We start from the raw sequence: 25,730 nt of genomic DNA, 5'->3' as shown, positions 1-25,730 counted from the left end.
GCACTAAATTTACATAAAAAAAACATTTAAAACGTTAATGAAAGGTAGGTTTGATGTTATATTATACAGCATCACAGTCAACAAAGCGTATTATACAATGGAATTATGTTGTCCAAAATCAATGTAATAATAAGTGATAGTTTCGACACCAAATCACAATTTCTAACGTTGTTCTTACTTTCGTTTCCGTTAATGCCGTGTCGGATCCTAGTGCATAAACTCAGGGGGTGTAATAAAAAAGGTGTGGCTGTTGTCAAAGTCCACAAGGCGTCGCTGTTTCACTGATGTATGCCTCTGTGCCGCATTGCAGGAACTCGATGAATCACGCTTCTGCAATAATTCGTAAGGAGATTGCATACTTTCACAGTGCCACCCATTCCGGCAAAATCATCAAACATCTTACTTTTAATTGACAGTTCATTTGACAGATCCCACCCAACAAGGTATAGGGTTTACAGAGCTTCTCGGCTAGAAGTGTGCACTGCATTGTGAGTCATGTCAGCTAGTTTAATAACTATTACACGTTTTCTTGCTCTGTCACTTAGAAGAATGTGTACATCCAAGATTTAAGAAAGAAATAGAAAATTAGATGATTCCATGTGTTCACTTCTCACTTCTAAATGTTTTTCTAAACCTTTAATAAGTAATAAGTAACTATCATAAATTGGCTTCTGAATCTTTCACAAATTCATTTCGTTTATTAAACTAAGCCCTCGGCTTGTTTAAATATCAGTAAGGTTTTAACTGAACCACATGAGTTGCTATTTAACAATATATCTGAACTCATTACACGAATGTAAATAATAATATGTCATATACACGCTACCAGTAATCTGTCTATGTATGTATCTAGAGAGGCTCTGATTCTGGCGAACATAGTGTCAGATTGGTAATAAATAAAATGATTTCCAAACAAAAATGTCAACGAGCAGACGTATCGTGATTTTCTATAAATATAATGAAACCATTATTCAGTGATTTCAAAAATGAAACTTCTTCGTAATTGGTTCTGTTTATTGCTCTTTGGTTTTTATTATATATATATATATATATATATATATATATATATATATATATATATATATATATATATATATATATATATATATATATATATATATATATATATATATATATATATATATATCCCTCAGGTGTCAGTATGGTTCTAGAACCTTTATACGTGTTCCAGAGAAAATTCGACGGACCTCAAAGTTCAATCGATACATCTCTTTACACCATCTCCATTTATCGGCATTTATTTACCACAGAGGAATCTGTTTCTGGCAGAATTCATTAATAATAATAATAATAATAAAAAAACAACTACTGTTTGTTTCCACATATTTTTTATTCGTCAATATATTGATTTGTCACGATATACGTTTAAAGATATTTTTTGTGATATACATTCCATCTTTTTTTTTTTTTTTTAAACCACAATAACACCACACATACGTTTTTAAAAACATTTCCACAGATCCGGTAGATTGCACAGAATGAAAAATGTCCGTAATTCTTTGATCCAAACATTTGAAGGAAATTCCATTTTAAAAAGCTTAAAGATCATCTTACATTAGCTGGAGGCATGTGAATAAAGAAATAAAGAAATAAACGACATTATCAGAATGGGAAGCGCAGTTTAATCAGAGATTTCCGTGGATGCATATAGAAGCATTTCCTCTGGGACTATTATTCTTTTATAATGTATACTTCCATAAGCCATTGTTTCTTTTAACCGAATTCAATGTGTGAGTAGTTAAGAATGTGGTGTGTTTTCTTGCGGTTTCCACTTTTTTAATAAGAATTTCTGCACCTGTGAAGGAAAACATGTAATCAAAGGACCCAAAACAAAGCGACAATGGTGTGTGCAGTTTAACAGCAATAGAAGCGTCTGGGGCTGCCTGCGCGTCTTGACTGTTTGACCGCTCTGTTGTTCGTGTTTGGTAAAGACGCGGTAGTTCCCCATTGGTTTCACGAAGTGCACCTCCCTTGTATATGTACTAGTGCATAGTGCGTGTATGTTGTAGCAGTTTTGTTCTCTGTGTGAAGCGGAAGCTGTCGTCTACCCTGCTGTGATAAACCACAGCTGGGCGCATTAGAGCATTTTACTGCACTGGTGAAGCATTGCATCAGCCTCCGTGATTACTCCTACAGAATGGATGGTTAATGCAATCCAGGGTGATTCTTCAGTGCTGTAGAAACAAGCCCAGCTGTCTTATTTGGGCACTATGCATCACATTGTGATGTTTGTTCTGTTTCAACAATAGCAAAGTAATTCTCAAAAACAATGCACAGTCACAATTATTTTATAGCAATGTTTGATCATGCATGTCAGAGTTCAGGGTACCTGGACATGATGAATTAAGGTTATGGGCAGGGTGACTGTGTGTGGCCTGCGATGCGCTTATATGGGTTATGGGCAGGGTGACTGTGTGTGGCCTGCGCTTGTATGGGTGCTTTGAGTGTTTATCAGGCCACTGGGTGTCATTTCATTTCATAGCCATTATGACCATTAAATCCTCAAGAAGCAACAAAGACTCTGCTAATTATACAGATGAATGCGGTTTTACGTGTGTATGTACATGTCCATTTATATCCTTGCCAAGCACATTTCTTGTTGCGCAATATTATTCCTCTGAAGTCCTATCGGAGCTGCTTCCCTCGCCCACTGCCGCCCATAGAAATGGTCGGGATTATTTGAATGTCATCGGTGTTATCCCTTTTTAAATACAGGTTTGCGCACAACACCCGCACGTTCTTGGAATGCGAGCGGTAATTAACTGTAAGAGCTTTGCGCGTGGTAGGAATGTCGGCATTCATTTTTCCTCTCAGCTGTAAAAACCGCCCAGTTCCAAATTCCGGACACAATTCCCGGCCCCCCTCCCCTCCCCTCCCCTTGGCACTGCGGCCTCGCCAGCTGCAGGCTGTTGTAAGAGCATTGAAAACGCAATGTAAATGAGTGTCATTTCAAAGTGATAGAAGACAAGATAAAAACGGCAAGGAAACACCCACTAGTTTCGATTACGCACGTCACTGTATGGATATGCAATGCAATGTTGTGTTCTGTTTTATTTTTGTTTCATCCATTTATTATTATTATTATTATTATTATTATTATTATTATTATTATTATTATTATTATTAATAAACTTGGAGCTGCACTCTTCTTTCTGGGTGGCGCCTCATTACGTGTGTGTGTGTGTGTGCGCGCGCGCGTGAGTGAATGTGTCATTAACACTGCTTGCACCCCAGCCTCTGTTTAGTCATTGATATTGTATTTGTATGCCTCTATAAGCCCCTCCATTGAGTGGATGAAGCCTGAAATACTGCATATACCCCCTATTACAAATATGGCGACATCAAAGAAGACGTGGTGCCAAAGCAGCTTCCTCCACAACAACTTCAAGTGAAAGAGGCTGGGGAGCAGGAAGCAGAGCCCGGCGCCCGTCAAGCTGCCCGTGAGACCCATGAGCAGGGCGAAGTGGGGCACGTAGATAGCCATCAACAAGGTGAACACCACCAGGGCGCATCTGAGAGAGAGGCCCCAGGATTTCAACCTCCCGCCTTCCCCGTAGCAATTGGGCAAAATAGATCTGTCCCCTTGTTGGAAGATCGACTTTTCGAAGACCTCCACTGCAGCGAAGAAGGGCAGAGGGTAGGACAGCAAGGCCTTGGCTACCAGGAAAATGTTGACCACCGCCCTGATGGTGGACGGCAAGTTGTCTGTGATGACCTCCTTGGTGGCGTCAGCCCAGGTTAAGTAAGCCACCAAGGCAAACAGTCCCTTGAGGATGCAAGCGGCGATGTGAGTCCAGTTCATCATGCAATGGAACTCCTTGGGTTTCTGCATGTTGCCTTCCAAGGAGGGCAGGAAAATCTGCGAGGTGTAGCTGAACACGATGATCCCGATGGAGATGGGGAACTTCTTGACGTCAATGTAGAACTTGACCTTGTCCCAGGCCCAGTCCCGCGCTCTGGAGAGGCAGTAGGCGATCACGAGGATGTTGATGACGAAATGCGCCAGCGTACACAGCAAGCTGAACTTGGAGACGGCCTTGAGGTTCTTCAGGAACGCGCAGGGCAGAAGGGCGGCAGTGGCCATGATGGCCCAGGACTTCTGAGAGACTGGCAAGGTGGGGAAACTGTTGTACATCAGGTTGCCGCTCACCACCACGTACAAAATACAGGTCATCACCAACTCAATGAGCTGGGCTACATTCACAATGACGCCGCCCAGTCTGGGGAAGCGGGGGGAGCAGCAGGCGTTGGCAATGTCCACATAGGAGTCCCTCACTCGCACAAGCTGCCCGTCTTCGTTTTCCTCGTATAGACAAGCGATAAGTATTTTACCGGTGTAGCAGCAAACCACTGCGGCAAATATGATTAGAAAGAGTCCCAGATATCCACCGTGTAGAATGGCGTAGGGCAACCCAAGGACGAACATCCCCTGCAAGACAAAAGCGCAACACTGTAGCAATTGATATCCTCGCTATGGGTGTTACATGGAGCCTGCAAAGCGTGCATGCTGGCGGTGAGCAGCAGCTTCATTCCCATTACCAGACAGCAATGACACCTCTTATATTAAGCAGTGTGCCCCGTGCGCAATATAGTGTCGGGACGGCCTTGGCCTCACAGAAAGCCACAAGCTGAGATGAGACCCGAGCCACAGGTGTTCCCCTGCCTTGTCCGCTGATATCTGTACAGGTACACAGCAACATGCGCAGTCTGAAAATGCTGTGCTTACACGATGTGTATTTTACATGTTTGTGTTTTGTTTAAAACACTAAGGTCATGCCATGCACGTGCTGATTATAATCCCTGTGTGTGTGTGTGTGTGTGTGTGTGTGTGTGTGTGTGTGTGTGTGTGTGTGTGTGTGTGTGTGTGTGTGTGTGTGTGTGTGTGTGTGTGTGTGTGTGTGTGTGCGCGCGGGCGGTTAGTTGCTCCTTGCAAAACGAATATGGCTATTGCATTCAGTATTGCATTTTCAATACAAATTATTGATATTTTAGGGGCCCTGTTCGAGCGATCTAAAAAAAAAAAAAAAGGGAAGTATTTCCCAATTCTCGAATAGCTTTCTAATTTGTATGTGTTTTCTGTGACTAAATAACAATATACATTCTTGTATTGTTGGCAATATTTATCGGGTTCAAATGAAACAACGATAATGTTTCAATATTTTACATGTAGTTGCTATGAAATCTCAAACCATATGCTAGTGTCTGTGTTAGGAGGGGGTACTGTACGTGGTTTGCATGCACAGCTGTACCGTGTGCCGGGTACGTTTTCGTTTTTAAATCGATTAATTACTATCTTATGTAAAAAAAAAAAAAAAAAAAAAACTTATATAAAAACGAGTATTTTTTCGTTCTTAAAAATAGTTTTAAACGCATTTAAATTCAAGAGTATAAAAACATGGTAAGTTACCACCGTTGTCTACAGGATAAATGCTTACATACATACATACATACATACATACATACATGTAATTTGTAGATCTACATTTGCTAGCTGCTGAATAGCTATTTCTTCATATTTAATCTTGTACAGAAATATACAATAATGCAACTAAAAAAGGTAAACGCAGAAAAACAACAGTGCGCTTTATATCTGTTTTAACCCCAGAATGATTCAATGATAACGAGTCCTTTTGTGTGACCTTGTAAAGGGCACCGTTGAATATCAATCTACGATTAATTAGCCTGAAAAAATGCATTGGGGGGGAAACTGTTGTCACTTTACGCAGGTTTGTGCTCCTTTATCAATATTAATTCAGTCTGTTTCGCTGTTTTTTTCTTTCTTTTTTTTCTTTTAATATAATATGATTGTGTATTTCTACATATATTTCTTGCAGAAGTAAAGACATGTTATGAGGTTATGTGGTCAAAGTTTCATTTTAAATCATTTTAAACACCTGCAGCCGTAGATAGTGATGGGATTACAACGTAATTGTAATAGATGGAGCTGACAAGAAGATAGCGGCGTGTTCTCAGACAGCTTGATCGTGTGTGCTGATCTATAGAATATCATTTTACCTATTCCATGTTAGTCCGTTGTTTCTCTTACAAAAATATATGTTGGTTTTTTTTATACAGAAGCGACGAATGGATTGTCCGTATTTATCTATTTAACAGCCCATGCGTTATATTCACAATGTCAGTTGTATTGTAATTTTATTTAAATTTCAGTCGTGAGGTTGACAGAAGGTATGAAGGTATGCATCCACAATGAATACACTGTTCTCTATTTTCTGACGAAACCCCAGCACGTATTGCAGGGGGTGGAAGGGTGACCCCAATATTTGCATTATTAATATTATTAACATTTTATTTTGCATTCTATTGCCTATTCCCCTCAGTATCCTATTTACTGGAGGTTACTAAGATACAGACGTTTAAAACAAATACCTCGTATTACACGAATTACACCCTATGCCAGCTGTGGCATATTATGTTAACAAGTTAGACTCAAAAGCCTATTGGCTGAATTATGTTCTGTTGGCCAGATACGTTATTTGGTGTACCTTACCAGTGTTAGTATTAGTGTTTAATTATAGGCCTACATGATAACTGTTTAAAAAGTGTATCAGTAAAAGTATTCTACAGTCTACGGTAACAGCTCAACAACAGCAGGCAGAATAAAAACAGCGAAGGTGTGTCTTACCTGGATGGCATTGGTGACGTTCCATCCGGCTTCCCATGCCGTGATCTTAGGCCTGTCCTGGCTGGCCAGCTCGGCGCACATCCCATCATCTTTGGAAGCTGAGGGCGGGGGACCCGTCCCGTCCCTTTGGTAATGACTGTCCCCTTCCGCCATCGGCTCTCCGGTCGCGCCCACGCCGACATCGTCAGTTTTTAGGATGTCCATCTGCACCGCCTGTCTGTGTTCATAGTCCAGGTCATCGCAGGCGGCGAACCCGAGCCCTTCCTCGTCAGTGGCTGCCTGGAATCCCATTCTGGCAAACATGCCGCTCACCTTTGCTTGAGATTTGTTAGACACCGAGGTGGCAGCGTTCGAGAGCTTGTTCCTGATCAAAGTTGCCATCGTCGCGCTTTTAAATGCCTATGTCTGATTTCAACTCTATTTCAAAAAGTGGAGAAACACGCTGCAAGTATATACGCGCCACTGATATTAAGACGTCTTCAATTGATATCTCCGATTCTTGTTAAAAGCGGCCCTTCTGCGCTTCAGTATTCCTTGGCACATGTCACCTTCAAAGAAAGCTCGATTCTTGCATCGTGGATATTGGAAGTGTTTAGGGGGGAAAGGGAAGCTAAATAATTTGCGACGGACTAATGAACGGACGGAGCCCGGTCTGTGTGGCGACACGAGTCCCACAGTTGGTTCGTTCACTACTGATGCCGATGCGGTGTCAGAGAGCCGGGGGGGCGGCACGGAAAAACGACGTTGTCCAATGCTAGCCCTTGCCTCAAATACCACGTCTCTGCTCCCCAACAGCACCAATCTTCCGAACACGAAAAAGGGGGAGATTTGCTGCATTTCTGAGGGAGGCGCTTCCATTCCCCCTCATCAAAGTCAATACTAACGTGTCTTCTCTTAACACCCAATGACATTGTGATTCTGCCAGCCTTGCATAACTTCACCTGCATATATAGAGCGGCACAAAACTGCGCTGTGAAATGGGGTCTGGAATATCGTATTATAATATGTACTTAAAAGATGATATTAGTTCACGTTCTTCGGTTTTAATATATCAAGAAATTGCGGTGGAGAAAGAGGTGCAATCCTAAAATCAACAACAATAGTAATATTATTAATAATAACACTAATAATATAAGACAAAAAAAGTATTTTTTTGTGTCAGTTTAAACATGTTGCAACTTTCTTTAAACAGTGATGGTAGATATTTCGTTATGTTCAGTTTTGCTTATGCTGCGTGTTTTTGTGTTTCGCATTCAGACAGTCGTCCGTTAACACTGTTTTTAACGGCATGCATTAGAATACAAAGGCAGTTCAATTTCGCTCTTTTCTTTATTCGTTTCCCTTCTTTCTTCCATAAAGCGAGGTATATATGACTGAATAAATACAGCGCAATAGATCACATTTTTAGGTTGGGCAGGCGATATAACAATTACAAAAAATAGATACAGCATTTTTCAGCCATGAAAACAATTTCTTAGGTTACATTTAATTTTGTATATAACATTACAATACTAATAATGAATACTATGATCTTTTCTGGATTTCAGATGTGCCCCTTTTATTATTATTATTATTATTATTATTATTATTATTATTATTATTATTATTATTATTATTATTATTATTATTATTATTATTAAGACAACCATCTATGAGAATCGAACTATTTCCTATGCAAACTCCTTTGTCACAATGGTCACATATGCATATCACATACATTGGCAGTAATACCCGCTAGGAATCAAAGGAAAACCACAACAGAGAGGTTAATTAGAGCAGAAGCAGAGATTTGATTTGATTTGATGAATGACGTAAAATGAATTATGCTGCGTGTATGCAATGTGTGCTTACCATCAGTGAGCAGAAAATGGCAAGGGTGTGATTTAATAAATAAATGAAAAGAAAAAAACAAATCCTCAAAAAAGAGTCTGTCTCGATGCAGATAAAATAACATCTATAGATATAAAATAAAATAAATATATAACGTTGGCTGGATATCATTTGTGATATTTAATATATATATATATATATATATATATATATATATATATATATATATATATATATATATATATATATATATATTAATTACATGCATTATCTATCGGCATATTTTTGCTGTAATGGTCCCAAACCGGTTTCACATCTTATAGCCCTAATGGTTTATAATAATCCTGGCACTTTGGAAAAAAGAAACAGCACGCCCGTAATCAACGCAATTAACACGGTCCGGTCTTTCGAGGGGCTGAGGGGTATTCGGATTTGTGATTACTGAAGGTCAGTTTCGTAGGAACGAATTCTAAAGCAAACCACGGAAGCATGTCCAATAGCTCTGAGGTCAGAGGAATCCGGGTACGGGTGCAGATGCAGTCACTGAAGTGTAATTGAATATCATTAAATTATTCGATGTTTTTCTCAGGGCTCGCAGACATGAACGTTTGTCCACTACAGATTTATTTTTCTGTCAGGAGCGACGGTGAGGGATGAAGCCTGATACTGTAAAACCAAAAACTGAAGAATTAAAACATACATATTCTGCGACCTGTTTAAAACACATATTACAGTTTATTGTAATTATCTGATACAGAGATATAAACGAACGAAATACACAAGAGCTACCAAAATAAACATTACCGTGTGAAGTCAGTAAAAACTAAAATGTGTTTAAATACTGATGCATTCGATCATTCTTCATCTTTGCAGAATTAAACATTTGGTTTGGAGAGCGGTTCACAGTATCGCGGGCTATATCAATCGTTCATATCAGTTTAATACTGCAAATATAAACGCATACTGATTATATATATTACACTTAAATATATTTACATGTACATATACAAGGCGTTTCTTTATGGTGATGGAATTTGCTTTATTACAAACAGTCGATGCAACTTTCATTGTCTTCTGCAGGGACTGAGCGGACTTTTTTTTAATGTAACATGCGTGTATTATACAGCCTTTGCATATCGAGTGCGCACCTTCGTGTACATGTGTGTAAATAGCAATGCATACCGTTTGTTTGAATTACAAAAAAGGCAACCCGTTTGTGGACTGCTCGTCCGCATGCTGGATATAACACAGTATCCTATAAGGATTTGCTGATGACTGGCAGACTTGGCATTATGTCAAGGCACGGGGTTGACATGACATAGGTTTTGCTGACAACTTCTTTGAAACAAAAGAAGAAGAAAACAGTTGAACTATTTACGAAATCCCCCATGGCTTGCCTGTGTTAGGCTAAACATTGCGGTTTTGTGGCGTTTGCATCATCTCCTTTCCATTCAATCAAAACTCATTTTCAAGATATGTGAGACAACGCCGTGCATATAACCTGTATACAGCTCGGGTTACAACAGGTATTAATTTGTAATAGTACACGACCCGCACTGTAACCTGCAGCGTACTGCGGAAATCATAGGCTCTGGATATTTTAACATCCCGGTTAATGGGGTAAGAGAGCACGAGAGGCAGCCCTTCTCGCATTGATTCAATTCCTGCAGCTTGGAATTGCTGGAAGCTGATAAGACTGAACGCGCGAGCTTCGCTTTTGCCTTCGTCTCTCGCCGCCTTTGATTTGCCGCAGTAATCGGATCAGTGGAGCAGGGAGAGCACATTTGTGAATTGTGATAACGCGGTGGAAATATTCAAAATGCTGGAATGCCAATAAATAAATAAAAATAAATAAAAAAAAGAAGCTTTAAAAATAAAACCGTGAAAATAATAATAATAAAAAACATATAAATTGAATAGAAGGAAAATCGGTTGCTTTGTAGCGTGTCAAAATTTTAACACTTTAGTATGTTATAACTGTTAGATATTTTGAAACAAAGCGAAACAGGGTCTTTCTCGTCTGTATTGGATATGAATACTCTGCAGGCTGCACAGGACACAGCTGTAAAGGGATACCATTTCATGGCCCCTCTATAGTAATATGCCGGTGTGATTTTCTTTTGATATGTTTTCCCCATTATGTGCCATACCTGCATATACGGAATGCATTGTATTGGCTGTGTGTTTCAGTGTGAATCACAAACACGGGCAGGTGCAGCGCACAGTTCTGTCATTCATAGAGGCGACACATAAAACAACACTGTGTCGTGACACGACATGTGGTTACAGGAGAAATAATTAATTCCAGTAATTAACTGATTTTATTGCGAGCTATTATTGAAATAATATAGACATGCTAAAGGGTCGATAAAGCGCGACAGTGGATATACAAATATTGTTAATTTTACTACTACTACTACTACTACTACTACTACTACTACTACTACTACTACTAATAATACTACTACTACTACTAATAATAATAATAATAATAATAATAATAATAATAATAATAATAATAATAATAATAATGTAGACCACTGTAATTCTAAATAGTTTTCCATTACCGAGGCATTCTCCATAATCTACAAATACAGGCTTCTCTATGGGACAGCACAGGTTACATTAAACTCGGTCTGCCGCTGAGTGAAGACAAGAGTTCAAAAAGTAAAGCTAACGGATCGCTACAAATGAAATGAAATTCGCGGGATGAGGGATAAGTCTGTTTCTTTTTTTTCAATCCTATTTCTTGTATTTAAAAAAACAAAAGTGCCTGTTCTGTATGTAATACAGCTAATAACTGTTAATAATGAAAGGTTAAGGGCACAGTATGGCAAGGTATATACATATACATATACATATACATATCAGCGATAACCAAGACCTGCTTCCTTAGTGCACGTATCAGCTCCACTTGGAGGAATGTATAAATCAGTGCATTATAATCTACTGTAAAACATGGTATACAATAAAATGCCGTCACAATCTACGAATCGCAGTTGTTTAACCGCTGTCCTTTGTGTTGAATAGTTTCATACACATTTCATATAACCAGTGTATGAGAATGCTTGTGTACCCTTATGTCCACTCGCTTCACTTCAGAAACGCATTCCGGTTACACCTCGCGCTTTAAACACGCGTGTGCTAATGGAACGAGTCTAGAATAGCATAAAACAGAATAGAGTGGAATCGAATACAATTGCAGAACGATGACGCAATTACAAAAAAAAATCACATGAACAAAAATAAGATATTTCCCTCCTGACGCGTCTTCACGGTTTAGCCCGGAGTACATTATTCCATTAGGATGTCAGGAATGGACGAGTAGCAGCCGGCAGAGTGTGTGTGAATCAGCTAAATTCATAATAGGAAAAAAACAAACAAGAAACAGATTCATCATTTTGGAAAAATATTTATATATATATATATATATATATATATATATATATATATATATATATATATATATATCCAATAATTAATTACAAATAGGCTATCAACATACGAAAGATACCAATAAAAACTGTCTTGTTAAAACTCTGCTTGTAAATTTCCGACAAAAACTGAAGGGAGCTCGTGTCTGTACAGCGCCATTCCTTTAAATTCTCAGAGAGAAAAAAAGCAGACAAGAGATCAATCACAAGGGAATGTAAAAAACACAGGCAGCGGAGCAGCAAGAGTTAATCACATCGGAGCTTATCAGTGTGGAGCAGACCCCTTGCGATCTGTACTATCTGCGCTCCGATTCAATAGTGTGTAAAAGCATCGTCATGAATAATACGAGTCAAAGCGGAGAAGAGTGTGGAGAGGGGCTGGAAACAAACAAGCCGTTAACATCTACACTACTGACAATGGACTAAACAACAGAAACAGCTGCAGTGTAGCACACATATTTGCTTAAGCTCACTGTCCCTCAAATTACTTATTCATTTGTTATGTAAATTGTATTCTACAATATATTATAGTGTGGATTTCCTTTGTCATTTTCAGCCCGCGAGAGCAGATCTGCCATATTAAATATGAGTTCAAAGTTGGTGCTTGGTTGGCAGGTGCTTCTGTACTCATTTATTTTTTATCCAGATGAACAGCCTCAAATGTGATAGCTCAATAGGCCATTTTGGAGACAAGGCTTTGATGGAGATTTGTAACCCGAACTTCACTGAAGGAATTAGAGGCGATAATCAATAAGAAATGATCATTGATGGTAATACAGCAGTAGTATATTGTGTCCTAGATCATTGATGGTAATACAGCAGTAGTATATTGTGTCCTAGATCATTGATGGTAATACAGCAGTAGTATATTGTGTCCTAGATCATTGATGGTAATACAGCAGTAGTATATTGTGTCCTAGATCATTGATGGTAATACAGCAGTAGTATATTGTGTCCTAGATCATTGATGGTAATACAGCAGTAGTAGAGTGTGTCCTAGATCATTGATGGTAATACAGCAGTTGTAGAGTGTGTCCTAGATCATTGATGGTAATACAGCAGTAGTATAGTGTGTCCTAGATCTATATGGGCACAGTTTGGCAGAGGTACAAATGGTACCTGGATGACCAGATTTAAAGTCTGTGTGGATTATTTAATCAGGAAACTGTTTTATGAAAGTCATGAAAATCAAAGACAGTGGCCAGCTTTTCTATAGTTTATTTAGTCAAACAGCAAGAGCATTTTGAGGCAGCAACCAGACAAGGGCAGACCAAAGGTGGTGTGTGCGTACAAAATAACATGAAACAAACAAGTGTGCAGACTGCTCCAATGATCTGCAACAGCAGGGAGCATAAGATCTCGGAGGAAGAATAGAAATGTTTACTCATGGTCTGCATCTTACTATTATGAGTTGCATCCTTTTTTTATTTTCCTCTGCTGCAGAGACGTCTGCAGCCTGCTCTGAAAGGCAATCCAGGGATCTGCAGGAGAGGGAGAAGCCAGGCTGACCTGGTTAATAGCTCTGAGCCTGGCTGTCTGGCTGGCTGTAGATGTTGGAGTGTAAGAAGGTGTTGAAATTCTCTATGGATGCTGAGCTTTAGATAAGTCAGATTTAGATTGACTGTGTTGAATGGATTCTCTTTTTTATCTAAGAAATATCAAGGCTATTTTTAATAGCATAACTAAGGACAGAAAGCCCTGTTGCAATGCAATGCTACAACACCTTTGTTTCGAAGAGCAGAAATTCACAACATTTGTGTTCTTCTTCAAACAAACTTGAGAGGGGTTTCCCTCCCAATTAAAGCATGCATGATTGATTTAAAAAAAAAAACACATTTATTAGTAAGAAAATAATTTTAACACAATCAAACCATTTCTTAACGGTAATAACTGAAGACTTGATATGTCCTATTTTTTTGAAACCTAGAAAAATGCATTTGAAGTTGCATAGGGGCTGTTAGTTTAAAATTGCTATGCTCTTTCAATGGTGAGATAATAGCACATCCTGTCATGCATTATTATGTAAATAAGCACCATATACGACTGACTTGCCTCTAATTTCTTGTAGCTTCTTAGTTGAGAATGTTTAGCAGCTCTGGGTGAAATTAAACAGCAAAAATATTTACAAAAAAAACCCAAATCATTGTCGACATGTTCGCCTCCTGATTCCCATCTCGTGAAACCCATCGATACCTGCATTGAGGGAACGTATTGCAAAAGAGTGTTTGAGTGACAGAGTTCATGGAAGCTTGTCATGGGCTACAGTAGATTGATTACTCACACAATGCCCTAATGTCCATTTTAAACAGCGACCTGTGACCTGAACCCAGGAATTCAAGGAGAAATCACTGAGCCAAAACCTAAATACAACCCATTGCTGTTAATGTGTATGATTCAGTGATGAAACTGCTTTGAGAATCTACTTAGTTTGGAACCACTGTGTATTTCTCCCTGATGATGGTTGACTGTAGCATGCCATGGCAGAAGCATAGCAAAGCATAGCAAAGCACAGTAAAGCATAGCAAAGCATGCAAGGTAGGTTTGTTAGGGGAGCATGATAAGATGTGAGGAAACCATGATAAATCTTTGGAAATGCGTAATAAAGAAATGGGAAATTGCTAAACAAAACTTTTATAAGGGATAGTAGAAATCTGAGGAGTTGGCAAGACTCTTAATTGGTTGTCCCATATGGAGAGTTTGGGGTTCTGAAATCTAAGAGCCTCTGTATTAGGCTCTAACTTTGCGTTGGTGTACCAAAGTGTGTGTGTGTGTGCGTGCGTGCGTGCGTGCGTGCGTGCGTGTGTGCGTGCTTGTGTGTGTCTGTGTGTCTGTGTGTGTGTGTGTGTTAGGGGAGGGGGGTCAAGCTGAGAGGGTGTGAAAAACCACTGTGGTTTACTGAAGTAGAACTGATGATTTTTTCCCCTTTCTTTGTTTTGAGTTTATTACCCATCAAAAAGGCCATCACAAGGTCAGCTCACTGAAGCACTACATACAGAAGCATTAATTCTCTATGAAATGACCTTCTGGAGCAGGCTGGCACTCACACTGCTGGGGCTTTCACTGTGTCCTAGATCATTCAACCAAGACTGAGTGAAACTGTGTTTGATACAATTGTCCCAGTAATTAACAAGCACATACTATATAAAACATATACACTGATAGTACCGGCAATATCTGCGAATAAAAAATCATCCAACCACAGTATTATAAACAGACTCATCAATGAATAAAGTACATTTTACTGTTCAGATGTTGCTAAATCATCATGAAATATTGTGTTACAAAAAATGAAAAAGTAAAAGTCTACACCTTATTTACAAAGCATTAACTTCTGAGTTATATGAAGGATTATTCATGAATTAAATACAGTTTGATATTATTGAACTGGCTTCTGTTACTACAGTGTTGGAGTATATATCATGAAAATATTTAATATAATATACTATCATATAATGAATTTGTTGTTTCTTTTCTTTTTCCATCGTTCACATCATACGCTCTCTTGTCCTCTTATTCCCTCCTGGCCAAGGCAGTCTGCTCCATCCCATTTCCCATTACACGCTCGACTGAGCTGAGAATGAGCACAGAGGCCGGCCGACTCCTTTTCTCTTTTCATGAAGGAGAGGAAGGTAATTAATGTGCTTTTCAGGGGTAGAGGCTGGAGAGGATGAGATGCCCTGGGATAGGAATCATGCTGCAGATCTGTGAGGTGCAGGATGTCCAAAAATGAGCTGAATACCCAGAGTAGAGCAGAAGGGGATGGCAAACCATTATTACATTTCCCATTTATTAAGATATCTGTTCTGGCCTCCTTGATGGAAATGTGCATCGGTATGCTTGTATAGATTGCATGTTACATTTACAATCAGTTCGATAACATGCTTTCTAATTCACCCAAGTTGTGGGGGGTTGTCTTGAATTCTGTTGGTATACATATAGCAGTCAGGTAAGTCATTTTCAGTACTTTGTAATTGTCATTATTTACAGATAGATAGAAAGCTTAACAATCTCTCCATATATTAGACACTTTCAAAGAGTTCCTGGATTTGTTATCCACTAGGGGTGGAAGTTCAATAAAGTCAGGTCATCTGGGTATTAATACTGGGGACCCCACAATCCGATACGCACCCCCTTGGTCTGAATACAACGAAAGGTCTAGTATTTATTTCTCTAATTACCTTTACAAGCTAAGATCAGTTTAGCTAGTTAAGATGTGCCAAGTAGAAACACATTTTCCCTTTATTGTCCATCTAATTATATCAAAGCAGATGTCTGCCAATTGTAAAATGTGTTTTTATTCATGAATGTTCTTCTTGCATGGGAGTCTGGTCAGGTGATACCCCTGGCACATGGACCATTTTGAAATGTCCTCAAAGTAGACGATGAGATGTAGATAAACCGTTTCTACATCCACGATTCCTACAGAGCTGTGCTTTTAAAGAATCACGGGCATGTACAAAGTGTCATCGGACTTCAAAAAAAAAAGGAAAAAGCGTGAAGAAGCGTGTCTGCTGCTAAGCTGAAGTGACGCGTTGTCGCTCTGATTCAGGGCCGGGACTGTGAGGAGCCCCGGCTGCGCTCTGACGCGTCACGTGTGCTGACTGTGGAAGGTCAAAGCTGACTGAACACCACTCAGCTAACCTGCTGGAGCGCAAGCAGATACCCACAGTATGCCCCACAAAGGCTCCACGACAACAGCAGCCATTTATGTGCGCAGTCCTGTAAAAGCAGCCATTTCGAATGCGTTCTGTTCTCTCGATGTAATGGGTGCTTATATTCCATTTTCATTTGCATATTGAAAATGTGGTCATATGTCTAGGAACACCCCACCTTTCCCGCGGTACAGCAACACGTTATTTTTGATCAGCGTCTGTATAAGAATGCATCTCATCTATTTAATACATGTATTATTATTATTATTATTATTATTATTATTATTATTATTATTATTATTATTATTATTATTATTATTATTATTCATAATAATAATAATAATAATAATAATAATAATAATAATAATAATAATAATAATAATAACACAAAGGTTCATTTCTCAACAAAGCCTTCCAGTGCCATTTTAAATTTCCAGTAGATAATTCCACCCCAGCCCCCCCAAACCACTTTCCAGTCCACTTCCCAATCCTGCCTTTCGCAAGAAATGGAGAGAATTGCCTTCCCTCGGTGCAGATCTGTTTGAGATAAAAAAAAGAGTGCTTCTCGGAGCTCCTTTGACCTATGACTGACTCCATTTGCTGTCTATCTGACAGCCTAGCGAGGCAGAAAATAACACATAACACACTTCAATTAATAGTGGAAGCTGAAAAGACACACTGCGTCCCTTGGGGGAGGGGGATTAGCCAATCACGCGACCCTGCTGCTGCTTCCACGGCCCTTCTCAACATTCATTGGCATTAGCATTACAATCACAACTACATTATTCTCTTGATTACCACTGAAGAGAGTCGCTGAGTAGCTCTGTGGTGACGGAGGGGGGCTGCAGGCACTAAATGTGGCGGGGTAGCTGATTCCCAATAGACCCCTGAATGTGTGCAAGTAGCGCCCTGGTCAAGGCTCTGTGCTGATGTGTGACTGCTAGTGGATAGGTAGGTCCTAGTTGGCCCTATGGTTGTTGGGTAATAATAGGGGTTTGTCATGGTGGTCAGTTATTTTTACACATCAAATGCAGAACCAAACTTTAATTTATATAGCGTCTTTCACTATTATTATTATTATTATTATTATTATTATTATTATTATTATTATTATTATTATTATTATTATTAGTTGATCTACCCTGTAGAGAGAAACCACCATCACACGCAGATTATATTCTAGAATGTTTCATGTGCTCGTGTTTGTTGCGTTATTCATTATAGGATGTATTCCAGATGTCTAGATTGAAGACATCGGAAATACAAGTTTTATTTATTTTGATTTAAACTTTTATGTGATAAATGACCGCGTCTAAAAATCATTTATAAATAGCTAGTTTATTTTTTACTTTTTTTCACGAAAAGTAACTAACACTGGTCGCATTTAAGGTTCGTTTTTCAAGTACGAAAGAGGAAGTCGCATTTTAGATTAAGAACAAAATGTAAACCGTGTATTGTTACTATGGAAACGATTGAGACGCTTCAGAGCAGGTTCTGGCTCTATTGTTACCTTGTGGTCTCGCCAATCAGAAATATATCGAGCTCTTACACGCCCTGCGAGAGATGCGTGCTGCTGTCAGGATGAATTCACACGGTAAATGATACTCGGCGGCGGTGTCGCCAGTAAGAGAACAGGCAATGCGCTGAGGCTAATCGTTCAGCACCATGGTCAGCACCCAAGGGGTTTACTGTGTAACTGCGTTCCTCAGGCGGGGATAAAAACACACCGCATCTACAAACAGACATTTTTCCTGTTACATTGCGGACATAATCTTATGGAAGTGCATGTGTTTTTTTATTATTATTATTTTTATTATTTTGTAATATCATATCTAATTTGACACATAATATAGCTTTGTTTTATATGGTATTAGCTGTTAAACTGGTCATTGTTTATTGCAAAGACAATTGCATGAATACATACATGCATGCATACATACATACATACATACATACATACATACATACATACATACATACATACATACATACATACATGCATGCCTGCATGCATGCATGCATGCATGGGGGTTCTTACTTTTCTGCACTGCTTTGCAGTCTAAAAACATCTAGATGTGCATTTCCACTCGGTCCTTACAGCTCTATAAATTTGTTTTTTTTCCCATTTACTTCGGACCCCTCATTCACAGAACACAATACAGTGATTACCTTACAGCTCTATAAATTTGTTTTCCCCCCATTTACTTCGGACCCCTCATTCACAGCACACAATACAGTGATTATTGCGACCCCTTCAACCCACTTAGCCACTCGAAAGCCACGCTTCCCTCCCCGTCTGCAGCGGCAGCCTCCAGAGAGGACTCCAGGTGGCTTTGTAATAAATGCTTAAAAGCCTTTTCATTTCTCCTAATAGGCAGTTTAATGGCTAATTGTTAGGCCTTGTGGTAATGCACAGAGTGCTTTGCTAGTGTATTAGAGGTGTTAATGAATACAGCAAGGCAGCTTTCTGGCGTTGGGAATGTGGGTCAATACAGATCCAAACTAAGCTTAAGTTTAGTCTAAATATAAGAACTTTTTTACATTAACGCTTTCACAGGGACTCTCTCCTAACAGCAGTACGCATTGCTGATATATAAATGAAAAGAATTGGGCACCAAAAAAAATCTTATTTGACAAAGACTGAACCTGTCATCATTTATTACCAAAGTGTATTTTAAAAGTGTCTTTCTTTTTCGATTGCCGAGTGGCCTGGATTCAATCAAAATGATGGCGCTGCCATAGCCATTATAAAATGCAGCTCTGATATCAGCGTACACTTTGATTTAGCTCAGGCCCCTGAGCTGTTCATCACCAATGAAAGAATGACTGATTGTACCATTAATATGCTCCCTAAAAAGCTGCCATACCAATCATCTATCATATTCCAGATGGAGAAAAAAAACACAGGGGGTTAGATCTATGAATCTATGAATCTGAATATGAGAATGACTGGTTGGCGCTGTGTAATAGTGCAATGCAGAATTCATATCAAGCAGCTTTGTGGTTGTTGTACTAAAGCAGCAATGGCTTCAGATGTGTGTCCCACTCCTTGTCTCTGTGTAGATCTCGCTGTGTGTGTATGATTGCACCTCGTTCCGTCCTTCTGCTCCACAGCTGATAAAAGGCAGCTTTTGCTTCAGCCTGGGAAGCTCCCTCGACACCATTTGCTGTTAACCCAAAGTGACTTCCAGCACTTCATCACACACCATACATCTTCCTTTGACTTTGCCAGTCACTGCCCCCTGCTGCGTGCCCCACATTAACATTGTAATTGCCTTTTAACCGTTTATCAATGTGGGGGGCTGAGGGGGGCGCAAACAGACCCCCGGGGGTCCCAGGAGAACGGCCGAGCCGATCAACACAGCAATCTCTCTCCATTGTTAAACAGAGAACCAACGGCTGTAATGAATATGAAATTGAAATAATCATTGGGTAATCATTTTTATTTCACTTTTTTTTTTTAATCGATGATGAAGGCATTGGTCTACTGGGTGCTTTTAAATGTATGGTTAGCACAATATTTTACTAGAAAGTGTCACTTTTATATACTGGAGATGAAGATTAATTGTTAACAGATAATTCACAATTTAAACTATATTTACTGTACTTGAGGTCAATTTCATACAGTTGGCAATATGTATTATGCATAGTATTGTGGCTATCCTTTAGCAATACTGAGTTTAAAATCGACTTCTTTGGTCTGTGAGATCTTGGGTTTGATCTGTAGTTGGGGGGCTAAATTATATAGCTGTCTATTTCAGTTCATTCTGCTCACACACGTGGCTTAATGGACCGACTTCACAGCTCAGTACACTTACATTTCTCTATTTCATGAGCACACAAAGGCAACGAGCATCAGTACCTGACAACTAAGGACCCACAAGGTGAGACAGGGTTCTATTCATAATTCAATGGCTAATATGTTTTTACTCTGCCTTGCTATAATTTGCTTTGCTTTTACTATGGTATACCGGAGTCAAGCTCTTTAAGCTTGTATTGATATGTGGGGACATTTCAGTGGGATGGTGAAGTGGCACTGGGTAAAAATTATGTTCCATAAAAAACATTGAAAATCATTTCATTTACAGTAAACCTTTTTTACCCACAGAAGCAACTTGTAGCGACATAAGGAGTCAAGTACAAAGAAAGTGATCAATAAGCGTTGTCTGAACAGCAGGTAATCCTTGTGCACAGACTCACAAAGTCCCCCTGAGAGCTGTGTTTACTCCTCAGGCGCGAGTGCTATGAAGTGTTCCGTTTTGTAGTCATTAATATTTGATAGTGTTGTGAGAAGAGCTCACTGCTGTTTCCTCAGCCTCTCTGGCACTGAGAGTGAGAGAGGAGGGGTCCTACTCTAAAGCTGGGAAGCCTTGCATCTCTGCTCCACATCCCAGACACCATCTGCACAATAATGACCCTAATTACGATCAGCACTCCCCCATTACTTTGCTGCTTGCCTTCCACAACATTTAAAACGATTAATTCAGTTCACAGTGAGAGCAGTAACCTAGTTTTCCAGGAAAAAATGTGTCTGCCGTTTAGTACACTTTAACCAGCTTCCCTATCCCCTACAGCACTGCTCGTGTTTTTACAAGCACCTCAGCGCTTTCATCATGCTCTTCTGTGCTTTCCATTCTTTCATCATGAATATGTCGGTAACACTTTAGTTTCCGATTCTGTAATAAGTCATCAATAATTAATCAATAATTCATCAATAAATGTGTTCTAAATGATGTAATAATCAAAACAGTGTTATAAGAACATGCAACTAAGGCCTTTATAAGAAGCCTTTTAATTGCTTAGTAACACGTGTCATTAAAATGGGATTAATCAGCCTCTGTGAATGTAAAGGTGCATCTTCATGACTTTGCTTCTCGTAGGTTTGCTCAAGAGTTCACGGTTGCCGCACAGACTTATCCAGATGTTTTGACACCACTGGGGAATCCTCTGCAATCCAATGCTGCACAACACAAGCAACGAAGCCCTATGGTTTCAGCTGGCTCTGGGAATGGTTATTACTTACGTGTGTTAAACCTGTAGTAAACACACATCTCCCTTGGTATCTGTCCTTTTCAGATGCCTTTCAGCTGGACTGTGTTTGCAGGTGTTTAAATAGAGAGGGCTCCCTGGAAGGGAGCTGGAACAGTCCTGGAAATACTGAAGAGCGGATGACTCACACAGTGTGATTCCTGCATGACTGTGTTGACTTTACAGACTGTTTGCATCCCCCAAAAGTATTTCCAGCTGCTATAACAGTATTTATCAGCTTCCGAATTCTTGACACCCTGTGAGCTAAACCGGCATGCTCCCACTATTCTACCCCCAGCAGCGGGAGGTTATGAACATCAGCTGCAAGGGCCACTGTAGAGCTCAAGGAAGCCAACACGAAATTGTAAACACATGAACAAAAAAGCGGATGACTTTTTTTTCAAATGGGGCTTAAATAAGTATAATCCCCCAAACTCGTGGAAACAGTGAGTACATGATGTCAAGTGTTTAATGAACAAGTAACGGTACATTCAGACAGCTCACTCATTGATTGAGTCTCTGGAACCACAGGGTGTCAATACTTAAGGACACCACTATATAAAACCATGCTGAAACTATATAGTCAAAACACAGGCTGCTAATTTACATCCAGGGTGAAATCGAAGCTTGCACTCTGATGTAGCACCTTACTAGAAAATGCAGGTATTATTAGAAAAATAATAGTCATTCACCTCTAATCTTTCGGACAGCCAGTGTGGAGCTTACTGTATTATGGACTTCAGACAAAATTTCTTTGCACAGTGCTGTACAGGACTGTTTCAATATATCCCTTTGATATCAAAATACAAGCAGTGCTTATATGGGTCCGGACTCCTGTTGGTAATATGAAATCTCTCTATATAATCTTGAATGCAGATGAGCCTTGCTCTTTTACACAGTGGTTAAGATGCTCGCACTGTGCATGTCAGTGCCCAGCATCCACCCGGGTTACAAAGCACCAATACTCTCTATTTAAACGTACAGATTCCTATACAATACCTTCCCCCAACTCAATGAGTGAGAGAGGCACAGCGCTATTCATTCACTGGTAAACAGAGATGAACTACGGGCAGCCCGGCTCCTACACTCGTGAACCTCAGTGTTTTCCAATACCTGCGCGTGTACAGTGACCCTTCCTCACAGCCCTGCTCTCCTCCCAGGCAGGCTGTAAGTACAGCTAGCACATCAGTACACTGCGACCTGCTCTAGTCAGCAGCTAATAAACTACCTTTGTGCCGGGCCCCTGTCCCGCAGGCTATAATTGTTACACTTGCCTACCGTGATTGCTTTTTGATTCCACCTTTGTACTGTTGTAACAGCTTATTGGCAGGTTGCAAGCAAGGAGAGAGCCTGAGGAAAACTAACCTGCTGTTTTAGCTTCATGGGAGACGGAGAGGGAGACAGAGATGGAGAGGGGGAGAAAAATATTTAGTTTCTCTCTCTTTTTTGGGGAGTTTGACCTTGGGAAGCTCTTCTTTTAACCCAGTTCTACTAGTATATTTACTCTTTCCCAGATCAGTAGCAGACTTGTCTCAGGGTCACACAGTTAGCTGCCAAGCTGGGGTTTGTATACACCCTGAGCTCCAAATCCTACGGTTTGAGTTCCAGAGAAACGGGTGCAGCTGGTTTAACCACAGTCTTTAAGGTTCAGCTTGCTCAATGATTTAGCCAACATACTTTACATTTTTTAAAGCAACAGTACAGTAACACAGTACTTTTAGATTTAAGGTCACTACCGTAAATGTCATGCCCACCAATTACATCAGCACGCTGGTACATCCAGCACAAACTGCACATGACTGTGTTAAACAACTCCACTGCTGTATGAAGGTCAGGTGACTCCCTACAGTAAATATCATTGGTGGCTGTCATTTTTAATGCACGTATGGGAATCAATACAGACTGTAAGGTTCAATAAGAACATGTGTTCATGTATTGCTTAATTCATATTTGTACAATCATTTCATACATTAAACCTGTATAAAGGAACTAATCTAGCGGCAATGGCTTTCAGTAGTACCGCTAAATGGCACAGAAAAAGCAAACATGAACATGCAGTACAGTAGCTAACTGTGAATCATTGTGTTACCCAGAGGACAGTATCTTCAGTGGGAAGCCCCTGTGGGGTTAATGACAGAGTCTGTGTGATTTTGCAAGGCTAATTCAATGCTGGATTTCTAAGCAGAGCCTGATAAGAGACCTTTGTGTGCTGCCCACAGATAAGGTCTAACAATCAGAACTGTGCTGGGGCTGATAGCGTTGATTCCCAGGGAGGCAATACACAGCACAGCCCAGAGCATGGCCTTGCAGGGCAAGCAGTCCCTGGGCTGAACCACTACTGCTAAATCAATGTTCTTGAATTTCATGTAGAAATGAAATGGCACGAGACAATGTGAACACAGTTCTGCTGTATTGCTGTTAAATGGCGCCTATTCAAATGTGTGCATGCCATGCATATTAATGGTGTTCTATTGGCCAAGCATGGAGTGGTGTTTATACATTTACGCATTTGTGTTGCAAAAAGCATAATCTATAAATCACTGCAAGCTATTAATAAAACCGTTCAGAAATGACAGCGGCCTAATGTAAAGTATAGCCGAAAAAGCAGCACTTTATAAGAAGCGTCTGGATTTTGAAATGCATGAGGTATTTGAACTAATAGATCTTCTCTTATTGAATTCATATCAGATTTATACGAGGGAATCATCCATTCCAGCCACATTCCACACTAACTCATCTGAAACCCTTAATCAACAGCGATTCATCATGTTCAGGAACTTCTTTTAAATTGTGGAGGTATTCTAGTTCTCATTGGCTTGGCTGAAAACCCATACGAAAAGACTTACACAGTATGCAAATACACTACAGTACACTTAAGAACTGATTATTGAATTCCTAGCACATTATCAAGTTATTGTTTTGAAGTTATTTATATACAGTATATCTATCAAAATCTATATCAATCAATCTATCGATCTATCTATCTATTAGCAAGTATATATATATTGTAATGTATTTATTTACTGAATGAGCTTGATGGTTGTTTGGTATTATATTTTTTATATAATGTGGTTTGTGACGTGTAATGTTTTACAGTATATGACTGTTGCACATAATTGAATAATAAAGGTTGTTTGCCAACATACTTTATATTTTTATATAGATGGGCATATGCATATGCATATGTTTTCTTACCTATATATATGGGTAAGAAAAAGGATTCAGTGGACAGGCTTATTAAATCCTGACATGGAGGGACAAGCACTGACCTTCCTCACAAAACAAAAAACGAACAGATCCGAAAGCGTGTTCTTATCTGCTGGGAAGGCAGAGCCCAGCCACACCAGCCTCCAAATCACTGCCATTATTTCTAGTCTCCCCACGTGCTCCCATTGTCTCTCCTCATTTTTCTTCTCCCATTATCTCTGATCACAGACGTGATGGAGAATCAATGCCCAGCGCCGCCAAACAGCTGCCTCCCTTTGATCAGGCAGAACCACTGCGATCCCCTCCTCACAATCTTTCAGCTCACTTCATACACTACAGTATTATACATCGTATTATAGAGTATTATAGAGTACAGTGCTGAATATTCATAATAATCCGAACAATAACTCTCAAAATCGTTTCAAATTTGTATTTGTGTATTTAATGGCTGTGCTGCTATCCTTGTGATCATTAATAAGCTCCCTTTTAGACTTGCAGTGCTCTGCTGAAAAGGGTCTAGTGTCTGGGTGAACTTCTATGGAGTCTATAGCATTGTCTATCATTATTGTACTCTGGCACGCCACCATCCCTTATGAAAATACTCCATGGTAAATTTGCCCAGTAATTTGGCAGTTTTCCAATGCTTTTCCCATTATCATGCTATGAATTTGCACTAGTTTGCCGTCTTTTTTTTTAATATGCTTTACCATACCTCTCTGGGCATTACAATGCTCACTTATACTTTACCATCCTTTCACTACACTTTAATACATGTTTCCATACTTTCACTGTGGGAAACTTAAATGGATTGCCATAATGATTAGAAGTACAGAGTGGTTTGGTGTTTTTAAATTAGACCAGGTGTTACCAATATTGCGTTCTGTAGTTTTTATTGTACTGAGCAGCAAGAGATTG

The 25,730-nt window shown here is 39.6% G+C and overlaps 1 protein-coding gene across 1 annotated transcript; it reads right to left on the bottom strand.

Moving 5' to 3' along the window:
• Positions 1 to 1,369: 1,369 nt before the first annotated feature.
• On the bottom strand, positions 1,370 to 7,465 carry LOC117429033 (vesicular inhibitory amino acid transporter-like). Its single transcript, XM_034048152.3, has 2 exons — positions 6,665 to 7,465; positions 1,370 to 4,450 (listed from the first exon to the last, which is right to left on the bottom strand). The coding sequence occupies exons 1-2, from the start codon at positions 7,043 to 7,045 to the stop codon at positions 3,263 to 3,265; spliced, it is 1,569 nt and encodes a 522-aa protein (XP_033904043.1). The 5' UTR covers positions 7,046 to 7,465; the 3' UTR covers positions 1,370 to 3,262.
• Positions 7,466 to 25,730: the final 18,265 nt, after the last annotated feature.

Source organism: Acipenser ruthenus, chromosome 29 (assembly GCF_902713425.1).
Source record: "Acipenser ruthenus chromosome 29, fAciRut3.2 maternal haplotype, whole genome shotgun sequence".
Taxonomy (NCBI): domain Eukaryota; kingdom Metazoa; phylum Chordata; class Actinopteri; order Acipenseriformes; family Acipenseridae; genus Acipenser; species Acipenser ruthenus.
This window is presented reverse-complemented; position numbering and strand designations above follow the sequence as displayed.

Coding starts and splice junctions, on each gene's coding strand:
- LOC117429033 (XM_034048152.3), bottom strand. CDS start 7,045: ATGGCAACTTTGATCAGGAACAAGCTCTCGAACGCTGCCACCTCGGTG. Junction 4,451..6,664: donor ACGTCACCAATGCCATCCAG/GTAAGACACACC, acceptor TTTGTCTTGCAG/GGGATGTTCGTCCTTGGGTT.